We start from the raw sequence: 20,173 nt of genomic DNA on the forward strand, positions 1-20,173 counted from the left end.
GTTTAATTCAATTAACTATAAATTTAGTTTATAATAGTTATTATGAACCCCTAGCGGGCTCCGGAGTCCAAACTGGCAAAGGCGCCAAAGACAGGAGCCACCACGCTTTCTTTATTTTCAAAATCTAGTTTATCGTCCACGTCATCGATCCGGACGCAACCTTATCTCACATCTAAAGCGTCCATTAACAATCCATCAACGCTCCAAAACGCTTCGCCGAAACTCCTCTCACGGATCCACGCACTGGTCCCCTAATCCCAGCACCACATAATACTATAAATACCAAACAAAATCTCCCTCCCACTCCATTGGTACCGCGAAACGCACATTTCACTATTCATTCTCGTTTCCCTTTCGGTAATTTCCAATTACTAGTTACTAATTTCTCCATGCTTTCTTCATCTTACGCTTAATCCTTATGGTTTCGTTTAATTGTTGTTCTAATTGCTGCTTGTTGCAGACTGTGATTGTTTGTTAACTGAACTTTTCGAGCAAAATGTCTGGACGTGGAAAGGGGGGCAAGGGTTTGGGAAAGGGAGGAGCGAAACGACACCGTAAGGTGTTGCGCGATAACATTCAGGGAATCACCAAGCCTGCGATTCGGCGTTTGGCTCGCAGGGGTGGTGTGAAGCGTATCAGTGGTCTCATCTACGAGGAGACACGTGGCGTGCTCAAGATCTTTCTGGAGAACGTGATTCGTGACGCCGTTACCTACACTGAGCACGCTAGGAGAAAGACCGTTACGGCAATGGATGTGGTTTATGCTCTCAAGAGACAAGGAAGAACCCTCTACGGATTTGGAGGCTAGTTTGTTTTTTTTTTTTTTTTTTTAATTTTTATTGTTAGGTTTCGTTTGTTTTGGAGGTTTATGTGGGATGTAAGAGACCCTTGCTATTAGGGAGATAGGGAAAAAAATTGCAAGGATTTGGTGTAGTAAGTTGCTGGTGGTGTTTTAGGTATAAGGGTTTCTATAACATGTAATGTATTGAGCTATATTGCTGCCAAGCTTGTAATTGTATCACAATATGTTGCTAATGTCAGATTCTTGTTTTTCTGTTTATTGCTTCTGCTTAGTCTATTTAGAGCAATCCAAACGCGGCCTACTTTTGTTTCATGTTTCGTTTTTGAGTTTTTGGATGGCAAACGTGTTTGGTTTATTCGCTTAATTTTCGCTTTTAGTCATTCGTTACCTGGAATTGTGTCATGGACTTGTGTGGGTGATAAGCAAGTGCATTGTTGTTTAGTGATTTGGCGTGTTTGAAATGGATTTGGTAGAATGCGCTAGAAAATGCGGTTTTGCTTTTGTAATATTGTTCAGGGTATGGTTCTAATTTTAATTGGGTAAATAGTCAGATTAATTCATGAAAAACAAACCTAGATCTGAAATTTAGCACTAGGCCATAATTTGAGAACCCAGTCAAGCCAAAAGAATAAGCTAAAAATATGAAGTCGACTAGGGATCAAAAATTAAGCCAACAACAAATCAAGTCCCAAACTTTAGGATAGGACCATAACTTGGCATTGGGAACTTAGTCAAGCGAGAAATAGATCAAAACCATGAGGTAGCCAAAAATTAAACTAATGGCTAGCCATGACTTAGCCAAAAAAATAAGTAACGGGGTCAAAATTGAACACGGGACAAATCAAATTTTGAAACTTAGTATGAGGTCATGACTTGGCACTGGAGATTTGGCCAAAATCACGAAGTCAATTAGGGACCAAAAATTGAGTCTACCACTTGTCAAGGCTTAGTCAAAATAAATTAATTTTGCAAATAATTTAATCACAAATAAGTTCCTAAACTTTGTAGACAATTTAATGATTAAATTATGATTTCTTGTATTGACTAAATTTGAATTTTTTATTTTTTGGTGACCAATTAATTATTGCATAATAGTTATCACCCAATTTTCAAATACATCTGTCGTCGTTTAGGCCTTCAGCGCATGCGTAGTTTTCATCTTCTATTGGTGGATGTTGGTCCTGTAAAGGCATTGAGGAGTGTGTTCAACATTGTCTGCGTCACTAGTCGAATAGAACTTTTCCATTTGCATGGGAGGGTGTAGTCTCGAAGCTTGGATCTTAATTTTAGTTAGTTTTTTTGTTTCCTGCATTTCTCAACGTAGAAAACTAGTTAAATGCCCGTGCGTTGCACGGGAATTTCTTTATTTACAGATTATGTTACATTAAAAATTAGTCTATTTGGATTTCAATATAACAAATTAATTTTTAATTGTTTAAATTTTTGGTTTCAATTTTATAAATAATTGAAGGATAAATTTTATAATGTGTCGCTTTGATGCAATGTTAAACTAAAAAGATTTGCGTAATGTGTTAAACTTAATTAGAATACTTTTGTATTTTACAGAATTAGATTAGATGCACTATATGCAATTGTAAAATTCTTTTTCCAATTAGTAAGGTATAAGAACACATAGCAAGGTAACCTTAAAAAACTTTAAATACTAACTTTTGAGTGGTTACATACTAAGGGAAGAATGCTCACGATCTTGTGTTTTGGTAGAGCCACATTTCTTAGAACATGAATATATGCTCATGGAGTTGCCTTTTTCATCATATGCAGCTATAGTGGGTAGTGGTGGGTACCATTTAACTGTTCAACAAAGAACCCAATTGATTGATACTTTAAATATAAATTCATGTGATAAAGTTGAAAGTTTCGATTAAGAGATGAACATGGCACACAAATATAACATCAATTTGTTGTCACTATGGCTGTAGTATCAGTCATTTATCTAAGCGAGGCAGATAAGTAAATATTAGTGATTCTTTATTTATTTCTGATGTGAATAACTAAAATCATAAATGCTATAAAAAAACATTTCTTAGATCATATGAAAAGTTGTGGTCTGGTCATCATCCTTGGCCTTTGATTATGTAACATCTGAGTATTGTGTTTCATTGTTGGTATATGAACCAATTCTACTGTTAAGAGACAAATAGCCAAAACTTCCAGGACTCTTGAACTTGTCGAACAAAAAAGATTCTTGGTTTCTGGAAGCCTAGTATTATAAACACAAATTCCATTTTTGTGAGTGAAAAGGAAAGTTGAAGCTGCAAATTGAATGACAATAACTCGCTGACTTCCTACAACACATGGACACACAAGCACATCAATTAGCTCCCTAAATATACATAGCAAGAACAAAACAACACAGCATAGAAAAGTAAATTCTTTGAACTGATTTTGACAAGTTTTCATACCGGTTGGAGAGCATATATTCTTGTATTCCATGTTTAAAGATCTAATCTCCCCACTGCTGCACAAAGTTGGAGCTAATCAACCTTCTGCTAGAGCATTCCTTTCATGTATCAAATACTTAAGGCATTAACTCCTTTTAATCATTAAGCAACAGGACATTCCTTCCAATATTTTTTTTGTAAGATACTATAATTTTCCCTTAATAACACATGTAAAAATAAGTTCAAAGTTAAAAAATAATAAAAGTAGAGTTATGGTCTATTATTGCGTTGTCTCTGACTCCATCCATGGTTTGTCACAATGCACTTAAATTTCTCAGTCATATAAATCCAAAACCATATTCTGATTTTGACCAAAACTTAATTCTAGCATCAATTAGAGAAACAGACATTTTTTTAAGATAGAGATGACAAGAAAACTCCTTTGTAAAAAGCTAGTTTACATTGCCAAACCCAATAGCTTAAAATTCCATAACAGCAAGGGAAATAATTATTCATATTGGTTAGTCAGTACAAAATAGAAGAAAGACCCTATTGATACATGCAGTTTTAATCAAACAGTTAACTGTACATCATGTCATTTGAGTGGCTGAGCACCCTCTTAATGCATTTATAGACCAGAAATTTCACTATCCAAAATTAATCCCACTCAAAAAGGTTGATGTTTAAAAATTAATCGCACCTACTATCAGCTGACACTCCATAAAAACAAACTTGTCATGCCGTTTTAATCAAATTGTACAATCATGTCATTTGAATGGCTGAGTACTATCATAACGCATTTGTAGACCAGAAAATTTCAGTCGCTCCTGTAAAAAATCTAAAGAAATATAATAACGGTGGCTGTGACTTTGTAATCTCCCCCGTAAAAATTTAAGTGTGAACGCTTAAGATAATATAGGCATTAATTCACCTTTTTTCAAGTTGAGACTTGGCCATTTTACTACGAATAACTCACCTAACAATTCTAACTTGAGAAGAAAGTAGTGTTTGAAAGGTTTGTTACACTAACAATATGAAAATCGCATATCATGACATTAGACAAAAGAAATTGGATCATGAATCGTGAGTTCTTCTTAACATTCAATACATTTCAATTTGAATTTTTCATGTTAGTTTAGATCAGTCTCCATCAATGCAAAGCATAGAGCCTTCGAAAGAATTGTGCTAAATTATCATGAAATTAGTGGATAGAAGGAAGGACAGGTAGCATTTTAAGATTTCTAAGTAAGCTTGCAGGAAAACTGCATGTTATAGGGGTGCAGACATAATGGTGCACAATGAATGTACTCATTGACCTATGCATAGTGGCTCTAAGCCTGAGATATATCCTTGCAATAAATTATATAATTAAATCTGTGAGAATCAAAGCCTAAAAACTTATAATTGTAGATCTCCCATCTCCTCTAATACTCTTCCTGATAGGTCACCTATACATTCCTTGAAAATAATCTACATAAAGTAAAAACAAATCAAGCCAATGAAAGTGTGTTAAAAACCCAGTTTTTAGTGCATCAGTCGATAAATGCATAAACAATGAGTTATATGTCATCTCATAGCATGCTTATTATGCTGATTAGTTTTATCGCTGGCATTTTTCATAGCCAGAATAAGATATCTATGGATATTATTAGACTGTAAAGGGTTTCCCCTGTAATGAACCATTGATTAAGTGAGAAGATAGGAGTAAAAATCAACATACAAAATGGCTAAAAAGAAATAGAAATTAAAGATAGTCTGCAAAATCAAAAGTAGTATAAATGCAACATAATTTAATCAATAATTGATGTGGGAAGTAGCAAGCAATCAATGATCATTGAAAAAATCTTACACTTGTTAAAGGGCACCTTTTGGAAACCAAAAGCATCAGAATATATGAAATAAGCTACACCTTTTGGTCCCCTTTCATACAATTTTTTGAGAAAAGTCGTTGAGATCCTTTGCAAACCCACTTGAAAAGGGTATTTCAAAGTTAAAATATTGTAAAAAAAAAAATGGTGGAGAGGGAAGGTCTGAACAGTGTTAACACAGCAAGTTAAAAAAATAGTCCAAGTTCGTTTATCCAATCTGTCATGTAGTAAATACTGTTGACATCGAAAGAAGAAGAAAAAATAAAGCACAAAATCAACTGAAATGAGATGAAAAACCATTTTAGATTACCTTAATTTGTCTTTAAATTCGGAGCAAAGAACTTACCTTGCACATGCTATAGGAGGTTCTTGAGACTGAATATAGATTGGTCTTAGTCTCTTTCTTCTTCCCATACAGTGTCTCTCTTTCATGTTCTGCTTCTTTGAGGATTGGGACTATAGCTTCCTTTACTCACTTCTGAGACAACATTGTGTGTTATGCGAAAAAGTAGAATCTAAATCTATATTCTTTAAAAGATAATGTTCACTTCTCCCTATAGAAAAGTATTATGCCAATGACTCAATCATTCTTTAAAAATAGCACGGTCATGCAAGACCCCAAAGGCTAAACCATATAGGTAATACGGACGTAGATTTCTTATTTTAAAGGCAAAAGTGATTTTATTGAAATTGGCTAGTGTATCTTCTTCTGACAATTTATCACATCATAGACACTAGAAATCAAGTTTAAGAATGATTGTCCTCTGAGAAAGAAATTTTGAAGATAGCTCCCTAACAAATATGAGAGAGATGGGGGTGAAACTAATGCTCTAAAACTCTTATTGTTGAAATGAATTGAGCTTTTTGAGTTTAAAAAAGAAGTAAAAACATTTATCACCAATTGTACAAAGATTTTCTTGCTTCTACTGCAAGAGCTGCAAATAGCTAGTAGGGAGAGCTTAAACGGTTATTGCAGATGTTCAAAAAAGTAAAAACAACATGTGTTACCAAATGTAAAAATGAGCAGGAAAATAACTCATAAGAAGCCAACAAATGTCATAGATGACTTTCTTTTACTATATAGTTAATACTATATAGATAGACTTCACTCCATAAATAATCACAAGTTATGGAGAGATGAAACTCTCAAAAGTATTATTCACTATTTAATGCATTGCTTTTAGCCACTTTGTTCTATCCAAATATTTCATTCACCTAGCTGAACCTCCTCAAATATATCCTGATAAAATTAAAACACGACAGATTAGACATAGAGGCTATGACCAAACTCAGAATATTAAAAAAGAAGAATACAATAACATTAAAACTCAAGTTGGCAAAATCCTAGAACCTCTGTTATTACACCATTGAATTTGTGAAGATTTCTATTTTTAATTGGGCCTTTATTTATTTTGGTCCGGTGAGTGTCCTTCATTTTTCTGATAAGAGCTTTTTTTGTTTACAGATTTTCTGATAAGAGCTAGAGTATTAAAAAACCGCTATTCCATAGGAGCTTTTCAAGTTTTGACTCTTTGCTTTCCTTGATATAGGAAATTCCAAGTATTTCTGATTAAAATGTCAGTCCATTTTTTGAGCAGCATTCCATATTTCTGAAGAGACACATTCTTGAGTTTAGTAAGAATCCTAAATCCCAAATTTGGTGAAACTTTTTACATGATGATGGAATTACAATGTTCTTTATATATTAAAAGTATCGTATGCTCATAATTACTTTTTCTGAAGAGACTATTTGCTTTCTCTACTACTATTTTCTATCCTTAAAGATAGTAGCAGTTTTTTGTATAAATTACACAGCAAAAAAAATACTTAAATTTGAAGGTAATACGCTAAACCATATTTCAGTAACTTGAAGGAATAAGTGTTAGCTACAATAAAAGAATAGTATGTATTTGAATCTTAAGATTTAACTTGTTACCAGCCTGCCACCCAAAACTCGTGGAGATAGATATTATTTAACTTCTAAGTTATATTAACCTTCTTTATGAATTTGACTTGTAGCATTGTATGGCAATTACGTTTTCTATTCTAGAACATATTGAAATTAAAATCTCTAACAAACCTCTCCAACGTTACAATTTCACAATAAGCTAAGCCAGCAAACAACAAAAAATAGGACCACCAGTAGAAGGCAAAGCACCAATCAACAAAATAATGAAGAATTGTAGCATTGCAGGAATATATATATATATATATATATATATATATATATAATAACTGCACAAAATAATGCATGGTACATATAGACATGATATCTATTAACATTATAAAGGCCTGTCCACCTTCTCTATCGTCCACAACGGCGTCGTTTGGATCTCTAACTATGACTCTACGACTGCAACCTCATCCATGGGTGGTTTTGAAGATGGGATCTTCAAGGACGATCAGACCCATGAGCATGCTCTCCTTATTTAATGGATTTTTGTTTTAATCTTTACTCTGTTTTGTGCTCAAGTGTTTCTGGTTTGTTTGTTTTGCAGATACATGCAACAACTTCGAAGTATTTTAAGGCAAGGTATGATAAATTTGTGAAGGAAGTTTCATCGTATTTGAAGAAGGTGGATTACAGCCCAAAGGAAGTGGCTTTCTGTTTTTGTTCCCCATTTCCTTTGGGTTCAAACCTGCCCCCAACATTTTTTCATCTTCCCCATAATATCATGCAAAAAAGATCACAATATCATAAATGGATACCTTATTCGAATCAACTTCTAAATTTTTGTTTTGAGTATTTTTGCAGACAAACAGTTTTGAATTAGCTGTTAGGCGTGCTAAAAGAGGAGACCTCCATGTGCATAAGAATAATGTCTAAGGTTTATGACTTTTTATTTTAAATTTGTGATTTAAGCCATTATACATCAGCAGCATATAAAATTTTAATATTTTTTCATTGCAAATACAAATAGAGATGCTCATTTGCAATGATTTGTGTGACCTTGGAAGTCAATAGCCAAACAGGTTCTAGCGGCTACTGAAAGTTTCAAACACTAGGAGAGGCTGGAAATAAGTGGTTACAAGGAAAGACGGATGCCGTGAGGCAGTTCACATTCTGGTTGGCTCGTAATTTTTTTTATTTTTTTTGCAGTAACGTACTTGACTTTTTTCTTTTAATTTTTGTTCATAATTATCACATTTTGAGCTTCTCAATAACGAATATGGTCATTTCCAAGGTGAAGCTAAAATTTCTAAGTCAATATTTGATGTTATATGTGGAGTTTCTGGCTTTGTACCGCAAATATCAATATTTGATGTTATACAAGATTGATTAATTTTCATTGAAATACCAGATGCAATTTTGGGTGCACTTGAGGCTAAATTTGAGATATGCAATTAGATATTACTGAATCCTTTTCAATTCCAAATTATGCATAGGGTAGAATGTAATAAATTATTTAACTCTTATGCATCAAATTGGTTATTAATTTTTCCTAAACTGTACCTGAGCAAATTAATGTAAAGCTTTGGTCATTGTCATGGATTGATGACCCTAAATAATTGTGTTGCTTTGTTGATATAGAGGATTTATTTTATCCTTAATCTCTTTCTTTTCTTTTTTTATTTTATTTTTTATTTTCAGATTAGATGGTCATGAAGCAGAGTTGGTGTAACTTTTTCCACATCAATTTACATAATTGACACGATCAATTGCATTCCATCTTCCAGTGAATCAAAGCCGAGTTGACATTGTTATGTTGATGTTTACCTTTCTGTCTACTTTTTTCTTTGTTTATTTTGTTGGAACTAAGAACATTTTATTTATTTATTCTTCATTTGTATATTAGCTTACATATCAAATCATTTTCTCTTCATAATTCACTTTGATAGTATGCCTTTTTTTGGAATTGTTACTACTTTTATCTTGATTGCGTATGATCACAAGCTTACGGAGTTCACATCTCTCCATTTTAGATTTATTGTAGATTATACTAGCCTTAGGAATAATGAAATATAATACAGATTGGAAAGAAATCACAACGTTTTCTTCCCTGAAAGTCTAAGCATCAGGTAATTATCATAGCATGTAATGCTCTTTATTTTCCTGAATATAGTTATCTAATTTTGGAGCATTAATCTCATGTTATATATAAAAAAGAGACCAATATAATATTGAATCACAATTGTTTTATTGGCCATCATGCAAAGTTGTATAATTAAACGGATGGTTGCAATTTATTTCTAGATAAAGTGTTAGAATATTTCCAATCTTTGTAAGGAGATATTAGTTTCAAAATTTGATGTTGTTAAGATTTATTATTGGAATAATGATTGGAATAGCATGTTAGATTTTATGTGAAGATCCATTACTTGTAGAAGAATTGTCAATAACTGTATCCATTTTTTTAAAAAATATTTTTTACTCTCTCTTTCTCCACAAAATTAATTTGTATCTAATTCTTGTAGAATCTAAAAAAATGGTTCAAGATCTCAAAATATGAAATTAAAAATGAGAGAGATCTTAAGAATGATGTAACACTATAAGATCCACTAAAAATGTAACTAAGATCTCAAAATAAATTTTTCTATTAAAAATACTTTTAGAAGTTAGAAATACTTAAGAAAGATATTTGATGTATTTAAAATGCATAATAATATTGAAGTGAAATTGTAACTCAACTTTTTATTGTGAATTGCTTCAAGCCTTAAACTGATAATCAAATGGCTAGAGTGTTTAGTTTGGCATGTGCTTTAATTGATTTCAGGTCTTGCAAACTTTTTGGAAGTGCTCATTTATATACCTTTTTGTATGAATTCAACTTTCCGGTTCTTGGGAACAAGGACTCCTCAAGCATTATAAAGGAGCATAAATACTGTGAAGTACTCCTGGATGAAGTTTTTTTAGATAATGAAATACTAACTTATATTCTGTTGTATCCTGGATGAAGTTTTATCCAAAGAAAAAGAATAAAATTTTGTATTTCATTAACTTTATACTTAGTATAGATAGAGAATTTTAACTAAGGAAAATAATTTATCTGAAAATTTAGATTTTTGTAATCTAGAATTCATTGTTTGGATGCTTTTCTTGAAGAATTTAAATTTTTAAAATTTTAAAACATAATTTTAAACAACTAAAAATACGAAATTTCAATTTCCTTCTAAAAGGTGAGAAATCGAAATTCTTTTTTTATAAAAGAATCTTCTAAAACCTTAACGTATTTCCTTATTAACTTTCATCATCTCTTTTACTTGAAAGTTCTCGAAAACCTTAAAATGTTAAAAATTTTTAACTTTAATTTTTTTTATCCAAACACAAAATTTTAAAAATAAAAAAATTTCAATTGAAATATTTGAAATTCTTAAAATTTAAAATTTCTTAGAATTTTAAATTCCCCCATCCAAACACACTCTTAGGAATTTATTGAAGAGCATAGACAAAGCTAAAGATAATGAAATATTAACTTTAGGGATTTCATGAACTTATAATCTAGTTATTAATTAGTTATAGTTATGTAAATACCCAACCATGAGTATCCTACATCGGTCGTATGTAATGACAAAATTTATGTAACGAGGCTTCTCAAGCAATAATCCTGTTTCCTGAATCAAGAATCATTACTGATGATATGGCTAAAGTAAGAAGAAAAAAAAACCTTGCATACACTTTTTTTTTTTTAAAAGCACAAGACGTGCTAAAAGAGAAATACACAATAACAGTCTTATACTACGCACATCCCCCGAAAAGATTAAGAGCCATCAAATAATACATGAGTTTGGCCAATAAGAAAGAAATGAATCTTATTCTATACTACCTGCAAGCTGCATAAAATAAGATACACTTCCTCAACAACCGTAAACCTCTCCAATACCGCATAAAATAAGCTTTGAAAGGACAAAAAATGAAGCTCTCGGGTTTGCTTGCCACTGCTGGAAGGGAGTTGTAGAATCCTTATGGAGTGCCTTCAACCATGTTCATGTGAAAAAGATAATTTTATGTCATAACCTCTCACGATCTAATTGATGGCCTTCAAAAATAATAGCATTGCGTTGCAGCCATATATTCCACAATATGGAGCCACCCCACCAACCACAATCTCTTGTATTTACCCCCAAGCGAGTCATGAGTATGTTGCCAGAAGTGATCCGTTGCAGATTCTGGGAGAGCTGAACTTGCACCAGTGACCATCTTTTTCAGATAAGGTGAGAAACCGAGCAGGTGAAAAATAAATGGGACGTGTCTTCCGGTTTCTCATTGCAGAGAACACACTTAAGCTGGTGATCTAGCAATTGTATATGCCTTTTTTGTAAATTCATCCTTGTTGGGATCCTATAGAGAAATATTCTCCACATCAAGAAAGACACTTTTGGTGGAATATGAATTTCCCATAGCTTTTTGAATATGTCCACCTTACAAGAACCAATTCTCAAATCATTTAAGGTCAAATATGCCCGGTTTAACCGAAAATAATGTTGAATCATCTTCTACCCAAAACCAATGATCCTCCCCCTCCCTACCAATACTTCCCCTCTCTAGTAAGGACTCAAGTTCACCTACCAAAATCTTTTCGCATTCAAACCACACTCTTCTCCACTTGAGATCCCACACCCACATATTGTTAATCCACCTACCCACATATTGTTAACCCCTTGCATACACTATCTACACGTACAATGTTTTTATCCTGTCCAAAAGATATTTACTTCCTTATAGTAAAATTAGGTCTTATATATAGTACTACGATTATGACAGTTATATTTTGATTCCTGTAATCCAAGACCTGCCATATCTAATAGATTTTTGGCGTATTCTATGTCAGCCATGAACCAATGGTGGCCATGGCTGACATATCCCCTGCTAAATCAAACGATTTAAATTTCTTGTTCCTTCTGACCAATGTCGCCATCATATATGTCTCCAATCTTGACACCGTGCATGAGCATGATATGATATGCACATAATTTTTTGCAACTAATAAAATTCAGGTTAGAAAATTTGGAAGCTTGTTGAACCAAAACTTGCAAAGAATAACAAATTACAGCATGCCGAACATTTAATTGAACAACCATTTCAGGGAAACTGCATGTTAGGCTATTGGTCAAAAACAACTTTGTATCACTATCACCACTTGTACAAAAAAGAAACCCATGGCTTTTTGACAAATTTAATATAAGCACTTGCCATTCAGAAGTTTCTCTGGCTGATGAGGCAAGGTACTTAAAAGAACATATTTATACAATTTGCATTCATTTTTCAAGACAATTCTACTCAAACACCAGAAATCAGATATTTAACAGGGAAATGTATTGTTGGGATACAATTAAGCAAACTTGTTTCATTAACTTGACCTTTCTTTACAAGTCTATAAAGTGCCTCAAGCAGGCAAGGAGGCTGAGAACTACCCGTTCAGAAGACAAACCACTAAAATAATAATAAAAAAAGAGTAATATAATGCAAATTTAGAAGATGTAATGCTCAAAATCACCTCCCTTCAGACTTCACCAGCTGTGAGAATACCCTACTCATTGATACACCAGACAGATCATCCAGACTTGTAGCTTCAAATTGTGCAGCAGAAACACTTACTTCATGGTTGAAATTGTTGACCTGTGGAGAGAGTTCACCAATCATGTTTGTACTATTTTCTTCAGGATCACCTTGAACAACCGCCTCTTGAAGTTGGAGAGCATACTCCAAATTCCACAAGACATCTCCCATAGAAGGCCTGTCAACACCAAAGTCAGCCAAACATTTTTCAGCCGTTTCTCCAAACTTCCTAAGAGAATCTGGTCTGATTTTCCCAGCAAGTGTTGGATCTATTATTTGCTCCAATTGCCCTCTTTTCTGCAATTTCATGCTCCATTCAGCCAAGTTCACCATTTCTCTAGGAAGGGTTGGATCGATAACAGGTCTAGCACAAAGAACCTCAAACAGAACCACCCCAAATGAATACACATCTGACTTTTCCGTAAGCTGTTGCCTCCTGAAATACTCGGGATCAAGGTACCCAAAACTCCCTTTGACAGCTGTGCTCACATGTGTCTGATCAATTTCAGGCCCAGTCTTCGATAGCCCAAAATCAGCAACTTTGGCCATGAGGTTTTCATCAAGCAGGATATTTGCAGATTTCACATCACGGTGAATAACGGCCTTAGCATAGCCAGTGTGAAGGTAATGCAGTCCTCTGGCTGCTCCAATGCATATCTCAAGTCTCTCCTTCCAACTTAAGCTTGGGAAACCTGAACCATACAAATGGCTTTTGAGAGTTCCCTTCTCCATATATTCATATATCAATATCATCTCATTCCTTTCATCACAATATCCAATCAATGATACTAGATGGCGGTGGCGGAACTGAGAGAGCATCTCAATTTCAGTTCGGAACTCCGCAAGCCCCTGCTGAGACCGAGGATTCCCCCTCTTAACTGCAACTTTAGTACCATCATTTAACTCTCCCTTGTATACTTTACCAAAACCACCAATGCCAATAACCCAACTCTCATCAAAATTATTTGTAGCCTCCTGAACTGTCACAAAAGGGAAGCGATACCCAAAGTTTGAAGCAGCACTTCCTGTTGTGGCATTAGAATATTTACTTCCCATGGTGTGAGAAGTTCCATCATTGATTGATAAGGGAACCCATGTCTTCGAATGCCCTTCTTTTTCCAAACGTTTTCTTTTCCTGCATAGTAGAAAAAAGAAAACTCCAACAATGACCACTGCAAGAAATGCCCCAACACTCACACCCACTATCAAGCCAACTTTCTTAGAACCTGAACCAGAAGTACTAGACAAAGGCACAGCTGTTGATGAGCTGAGACTACTCACAGAGTTGTTCATTTTCATTATTTCCAGCCCATTCAAAATAGCATTAGGATAATTGCTATTCACAGTAGAAGGGCCTATGCTTATGAAAATTTTGGTGCTGGCAGATGGGGCTGTAATCATATCCTTAAAAAACGGAGCAGCCAAAATATTATTATTTATTGTACTAAGATCAAGATCCTTGGCAACAAACCAGGAGTTAATGTAAACATTGAAGTACAGTTCATTGAGACTTTTGCTGATTATGTCACAGAAGTGAAGTCGAACAAGGTACTGAAATTGAGGCTCCACATCAAACTGCCAAGTCACATTGAAATTACTTCGGGGATCATCGGCTGAATTCATCTGTGTTAGAGTACCATAAACAGAAGGTGGAGCAGTATTTTCTGTTGGCCCACCATCTACATATTTCACAGCACCTATATTTGTAAAATTACGGGCCAAGTTAGGTTGTATAAGGAATTTCTCATCAGGAACCCAAGTTCGTTGAAGTGTGTCACTGCCGGAGGAGATGGTTGGACCACCCATGTTAACCCTGAAAACTGTCTCCAGTGCCTGTGCAAACAAGCCAGAGTAGCTTCCTGCTGGATTTAGGGTGTTAGCATCATCAATAATGAGGTCATCAGGGACCGAAACAACTTCAATGGCATTCACGAAAGCAATGGAATTGTCGGAAGGGGAAAAGGTGATCACAAGGGTGTCTGAGGTCACATTTAGAGAGTACTCCTTCATAACAGGATTTTTCTGCACACTAAAGTCACTGAGAAGATTATAGTTCTGGGTGGAAACAGCAAATTTCGCAGCACTCAAATTGTACTTCTCATATGCAAATGGAAAGAAATAAAGACGGATCCAATGTCTCCCCTTTTTGTTAATAGGAAAAGTGTACTTTGAGGGTGCAGTGAAAATTCTAGCTGTTGAATAGAGAGGCGAATCACTGGTGGAAGTGATTGATTTCAAGGAGGTACTGGCAACAATATCTTGTTGTGTGGAAAGGAAATTCTTATAGAAACTATCCGCTGTGAAATTGCGGCTATCTATTGGAGTATTGGTTGGTGATCCACAGTCTATAAGGTAATTATCTGTAGGAACAAAGTTGGCAGAAAAACATACCAAGGGCAAGATTGATAAGACACAGATGAACAAGCAAATTTCTCTGCAATCCCTCATGTTTATAACAATTTATTCTCCTTTTCTCTCAAATTTTCTCTTTTCTGCCTTATGATTTTATCAAAGGAAGAGTACCGGTACATGCAAGAAAAGAAAAACAAAGCAATGAATTTCTACATGTCAATCATAAAACTAAAAGGGTGGAAAACACAGAGAACAGAATAAAAATGAAAACCGATTATTAAACATTGCACCTTCAAAGTTTAAACACAATACAATACCTTGAGAGCTCCACCAGAACCAAAGAGCAGAAGTGCAGAACGCAAATCTGAATACCCTTTGTTGAATGGAAAGGAATTCAATGCAAATGATGAGAGCCGAAGATGAAACGCATGCCAACACGCATCTAGCTCAGGACAAGCTGGTATAAACTGATGACAACGTTAGTAATTAATATATAGTCCTTTTTTTGAACGAAATTAATATATATAGTCCTAGATTCTTTTGTGCTCTACTTTATTTATTTAAATAAAAAAGAAAGATTAAATAAAGAGAGAGAAAGAGAAAAGACTGAAACAAGGTCAAAAGGGTGTGCACAAGATTGAAATTGAAAAACCGCTTATGCTTCAGATAGATGACCTGGTTTTTGAGGTGGAACCATGATTCATGTCTATCTGGGAATAAAATAATAATAAATAATAAACAATTACAATGGTTTGAAATTGATGACATAATCTTATGTTTCTTAATTAAATCATTCAGATACGAATCTTAATCTTGGGATCAAATAAAGAATATAAGAGATTCATATTTAGTTTATTATGGATGCTTATGATTTTCAATGAATATTAGTCATAATTTTTTATGAGTACTGTTTCATACTAATACCAGACTAAAAAAAATATATAAACAGTAATAAAAAAGAGTTAATGATTCTGTTATGCAATGATATTGGCAACAGAGGAGATGAGATGAATGTTTATTCTGCCATTACCATATGCTTGTGGGCTCGCTTTTGCTGGCAGTGACCATCAATGAACCGAAAAAAGTTGGTTAAATAGTGACCGAATATAATACGATATCAACAATCTTATGTCTCTCTCAATTAATATATTGACCTATTTGAATTTCAGACTCAGCTTTTCATTAACAACCAACTACTATTATTAAAGTAAGTATTTTTAAATCCATCCAAAAACTGGTGAAAACGACATAGGTTTATTTATTGAGTTACACGACGTTATTATTATGTTTAATAAAAAATTGAATTCTTAAAAGTACTCTATCCGATTCTTTTTATAATAAAAAATAAATAATTTATCGAGAACAATAAAAATAGATAAGTGAAATAATTTTAAATAATAATATAGTAATTTAAATTTTATTCTAAAAATACTCATGAAATTACATGAGTTAAGTAGTGACAATATTTTTAAAAAATAAGTAATGATAATCAATCAATTGGTTTAAACTTATTTGATGAACTAAATATTTATTTTAATACAATAAATAACTTCCTATTTTTTAATGTATTTGTCTAAATTATTTTTGCTTAAAAAAATAATTTTATATTTATTTTAAGAAGTAAATTTTTATTTACTTCTTAAAAAAACACTTACATAAAATGCTTATTTTAATTTAAATAAACTCACCCATTATTTGATGAAAGTACATACATCTATTTGCATATAGAATGAGTGAACATCTCATCATTAGAGTTCTCTTAAGAAAAAAAATATCATTATTATAGTTCAATGTAAATTAAGGTATAGTAGAAAAGAATGTAAACTAAGATATAAAAAAGAAATTAACAATTAATACATCTAAAAGTGACTTTATGTTTCTTATATTTATAAAAAAAAATAGATCTATTTGTTTTTATATAAAGGATCATACGAAATATTATTTAAAATAAGATATTTTTTTTTTTGATAATTTTCTCAAATAACCATTTTTATAATTGGTCTCAAACCAACATAGAAGAGAAGAATTGTATTTGAACCCTCGACATTGACATAAAATTTGTCAAACCTACAAATCTCACGATTCATAGATAAGGAATTAATATTTTAATGATTAATATAATAGCCAGAAAATGAAAACGTTGAGCTATGAGCAAGATATTAATACTAATATCTTCGTGCAGACGAGGGTAACCGTAAGAAACGGGCAATGAAATAAATTATTAAAATGTAATCAAAATATCGTAAAATTGAAGTTTTCTCAAATGACCGTTAAGAAATGAAATTCCTTGAAAATTGGAAAGAAATATTTTGGAGAAATGGCATCGGTTAAAGAAACCGATTGTTTTATTTGATCATTTTTGTAAAATTAAAATATACTAACTTGTTAATATATTATCTAATCATATTTAATTTTAAATATATTAAATTAAATATGTCGTTATTTGTATGTTATGTGTTAATAATTTTGATTTTTTATATTCTAGAATTATATGTGAAAGAAAACTGTTTTGTTAACACAGTATTAATCATGGGAATTTAATTTTATATTTTACTATTTTTCACCTCATGGGACAGTTCACATAAAACATTTAGGTAGTACTATGTTTTCTTTACAACGTAGAGGCACGTTTTCTCATGCAATTTTGGTCAAAGTAAAAATCGCATTAATCGAGAAAACGGAACATTTAATTTCAAAACAAACTAGAGTATTAAAATATCAATATAGTAGTATTAAAATATATATTACACACATGATAACATATAAGGGGAAGAAATTCAGTTCAAATCTTGTTATGAATTTTCAATTGCTAGTTATTTTATAAAAATGTTATAAATTTATTAAAGAGAAAGTAATACACTAGTATAATAGAATTTACACTATTTTTTAATTATAAATTTAATAAATTCTACAGCAAATATATTAAAATTATATTTATAATAATTTTTATTAATTGATAATGTAATTTTTTTACAATGACACTAAAATTAAACTTTATTGAAACTCCTAAATATCTTTAACTTCTATTTTTCTTCGTATTATCAGAGGAATTAAAGATAATATCCAAGATTTTTAATAATTTATTTATTTTGATAAATCAATTGAGTTACATTTTTTGAATTTTTTTATTTTACATTTATTATTTTTTTCTTCTCATTATCATTTTTTTTTTATCATTACTTAAAAAAAAACAAGGGGTTTTTACTGCACGTCCTTCTGTCTTTACGTCAAAATCATCCATTATTAATTTTCTTTGCCCGCAAGTATCACATAATACATTAAGAAAACTAATTAATTAAAAAACAGAAAACAAAATTAACAAATTAAAAGGAGATAATAGGATGCGTATGGGGAAGGTGTTATCAGATGAATGTTGGAAGATGTGGTGGCCTGCAACAACTTCCTCGTTATGAGGTGGACAATCTCACGTGAAATCAAATCAAATGCTCATTTTCTTTCTTTCATTTGCTGAAAACTAAACAAAAGAGTGTAATTCATTCACTACCCAACAAAAAAGCGAAATTGGGAAATACGAAAATGAAATAAGGATATGATAGTTGAATTGTTGGGGCACGTCCCAGAACAGAAGCATGCGTGTAGTGCCACTTGTCCAGCTGGAATATAAACAAAGAAACAGATAGAGATAGAAAGTGACAATAAAATGTCATATGCGTGGTATGACACATGCAGTTTCCACTATCATTGATCCAACAAATAACAATCTGGGATCCATATAATCAGTTTGTGAATAGCTTTTTTAAAAAATAGGTGTATATAGATAATAGATTGTGGGAGGGAGAATTTTGTTTGTCATAATAGTTTTTTTTTTCTTGAACAAAATTGTTTTCATTGAAAAATATATTTATTGTAATTTTGATAGATATTTTAAAAGGTAAAATCTCACATTATCAAAAGATAGTTTTGTCTCATTAATTTATGCATATATCTTGTGATGTGAGCTATCAAAGTGATTAGCAAAAAATGAAAGTCTTACTCACCATAAGTTTAATTTGGATCATGTGCACTTGCTGTAGTGCAATTATGCAGATTTGATTCCTCCTTTGTGTGTAATATTGGATTGTGCAAATTTTTTACTTTCTAATTTAATAAAATCCTTTTTGAGATTATTTTGAACTTAAAATACAAAAGCTTGGCGGAAAATCCTTAATTTTAATGTGATAGATTTTGATTTGATTCAATCACAACAATTATGGGATTTTCCGATTTAAACAATCATATGATTCCCTTCAGTCCTGTATATTTGAGTTTTCCTGACCAAATTTTACACCCCGAAAAAATTTCTCTCCTCTTTCGTTTTCTTGTTTGTTCCTGGGTTTGAAATTTTGCCTTATCAGATCTGTTGTCTCATCATGTGATGTATCCCAAGTGCATGTATACATCTTTAAAAATTCATCATTCGTGATCTTCAACATCATTTCGAATAATATTTGGGTTAGAAAAAAAACAATTTTTAATAAGATTAGTCTAATTTTCTTTTTTCTTTATGGACTTCAAATTTCATCTCCATGTTCAACTTGGCTTGAATGAGAGACTTTGACGGGTAATACCTGAGTTGATCGGGTATGGGTTCGGGTTCGGGTTTTCCCCGATAACCAAAAGTCGGGTACGGGTACGGGTACGAGTATGAGATTACTAGACCCGTTCCGATTCCGAATCCGAACCCACCCCACCACTTAAAATCTTTAGAATTTTTGCATAATTTAATCAAAAGACATATAATTTTTATTACTAGTTAATTTTATTTTAAATTTTTTACATAATTTAATATTATTTTCTTAACTATTTATGTAGATACACGCGTTATAATAAATTTATTGATATATAAGTAGTTAAAAATAAATGTTTAACAATCAATTTATTTTTTTCTAAAATCAAATTTTTAATATTTTTTTACAAAAAAAGAAATATTTTTCTAAATGGTGTGTGGAATGGGGTTGGGGATACCCGATACCCGACGGGTACGAGGATGAGACAATAAACTCAAACCCGTCGGGTATCGGGTACGGGTATGAGGATATATTGAGGAGTCAGATTAAGGGATTGGAGAGACAATATCCATACCCAATCCGCGCCATTGCCATGTCTTGACTCATTACAATAAATAACAATTGAAAACCTTTCTTTGTTGTATTTTCTCCTTTAAGTTGTTTTATTGCAAAAGAATAATCAGCTTGTCACTTGTAAAAAAAACATTTTTATCCATATCAAAAACAATATGAAAGGAAACTAG

General features: G+C 32.4%; 2 protein-coding genes and 1 long non-coding RNA gene across 5 annotated transcripts; 2 read left to right on the forward strand and 1 right to left on the reverse strand.

Annotated features, from left to right (window-relative positions):
- Positions 1–232: 232 nt before the first annotated feature.
- LOC100805597 (histone H4) lies at positions 233–1,060 on the forward strand. Its single transcript, XM_003539700.4, has 2 exons — positions 233–357; positions 461–1,060. Exon 2 carries the CDS (start codon positions 497–499, stop codon positions 806–808), a length of 312 nt encoding a protein of 103 aa, XP_003539748.1. The 5' UTR covers positions 233–357; positions 461–496; the 3' UTR covers positions 809–1,060.
- A 6,266-nt stretch (positions 1,061–7,326) lies between these two features.
- On the forward strand, positions 7,327–8,789 carry LOC102667945 (uncharacterized). Its single transcript, XR_005887570.1, has 2 exons — positions 7,327–7,605; positions 7,828–8,789. It is a non-coding gene; the product is annotated as an uncharacterized lncRNA (long non-coding RNA).
- A 3,499-nt stretch (positions 8,790–12,288) lies between these two features.
- LOC100806488 (receptor-like protein kinase HERK 1) lies at positions 12,289–16,045 on the reverse strand. 3 transcript variants are annotated; one of them, XM_014764565.3, is made up of 3 exons: positions 15,953–16,045; positions 15,240–15,379; positions 12,289–15,066 (listed from the first exon to the last, which is right to left on the reverse strand). In XM_014764565.3, the coding sequence occupies exon 3, from the start codon at positions 15,016–15,018 to the stop codon at positions 12,505–12,507; it is 2,514 nt and encodes an 837-aa protein (XP_014620051.1). In that variant the 5' UTR covers positions 15,019–15,066; positions 15,240–15,379; positions 15,953–16,045; the 3' UTR covers positions 12,289–12,504. The 3 variants fall into 3 exon arrangements, with proteins under 3 accessions (XP_014620051.1, XP_025980353.1, XP_006592254.1); XM_026124568.2 differs by having other exon boundaries at positions 15,240–15,389; positions 15,953–16,036; XM_006592191.4 differs by lacking the exon at positions 15,953–16,045 and having other exon boundaries at positions 12,289–15,062; positions 15,240–15,883.
- Positions 16,046–20,173: the final 4,128 nt, after the last annotated feature.

Source organism: Glycine max, chromosome 12 (genome assembly GCF_000004515.6).
Source record: "Glycine max cultivar Williams 82 chromosome 12, Glycine_max_v4.0, whole genome shotgun sequence".
Classification (NCBI taxonomy): Eukaryota; Viridiplantae; Streptophyta; class Magnoliopsida; order Fabales; family Fabaceae; genus Glycine; species Glycine max.

Bases quoted from the DNA above. Each gene is read 5' to 3' on its own strand.
- LOC100806488 (XM_014764565.3), bottom strand. From the start codon at position 15,018: ATGAGGGATTGCAGAGAAATTTGCTTGTTCATCTGTGTCTTATCAATC.
- LOC100805597 (XM_003539700.4), top strand. From the start codon at position 497: ATGTCTGGACGTGGAAAGGGGGGCAAGGGTTTGGGAAAGGGAGGAGCG.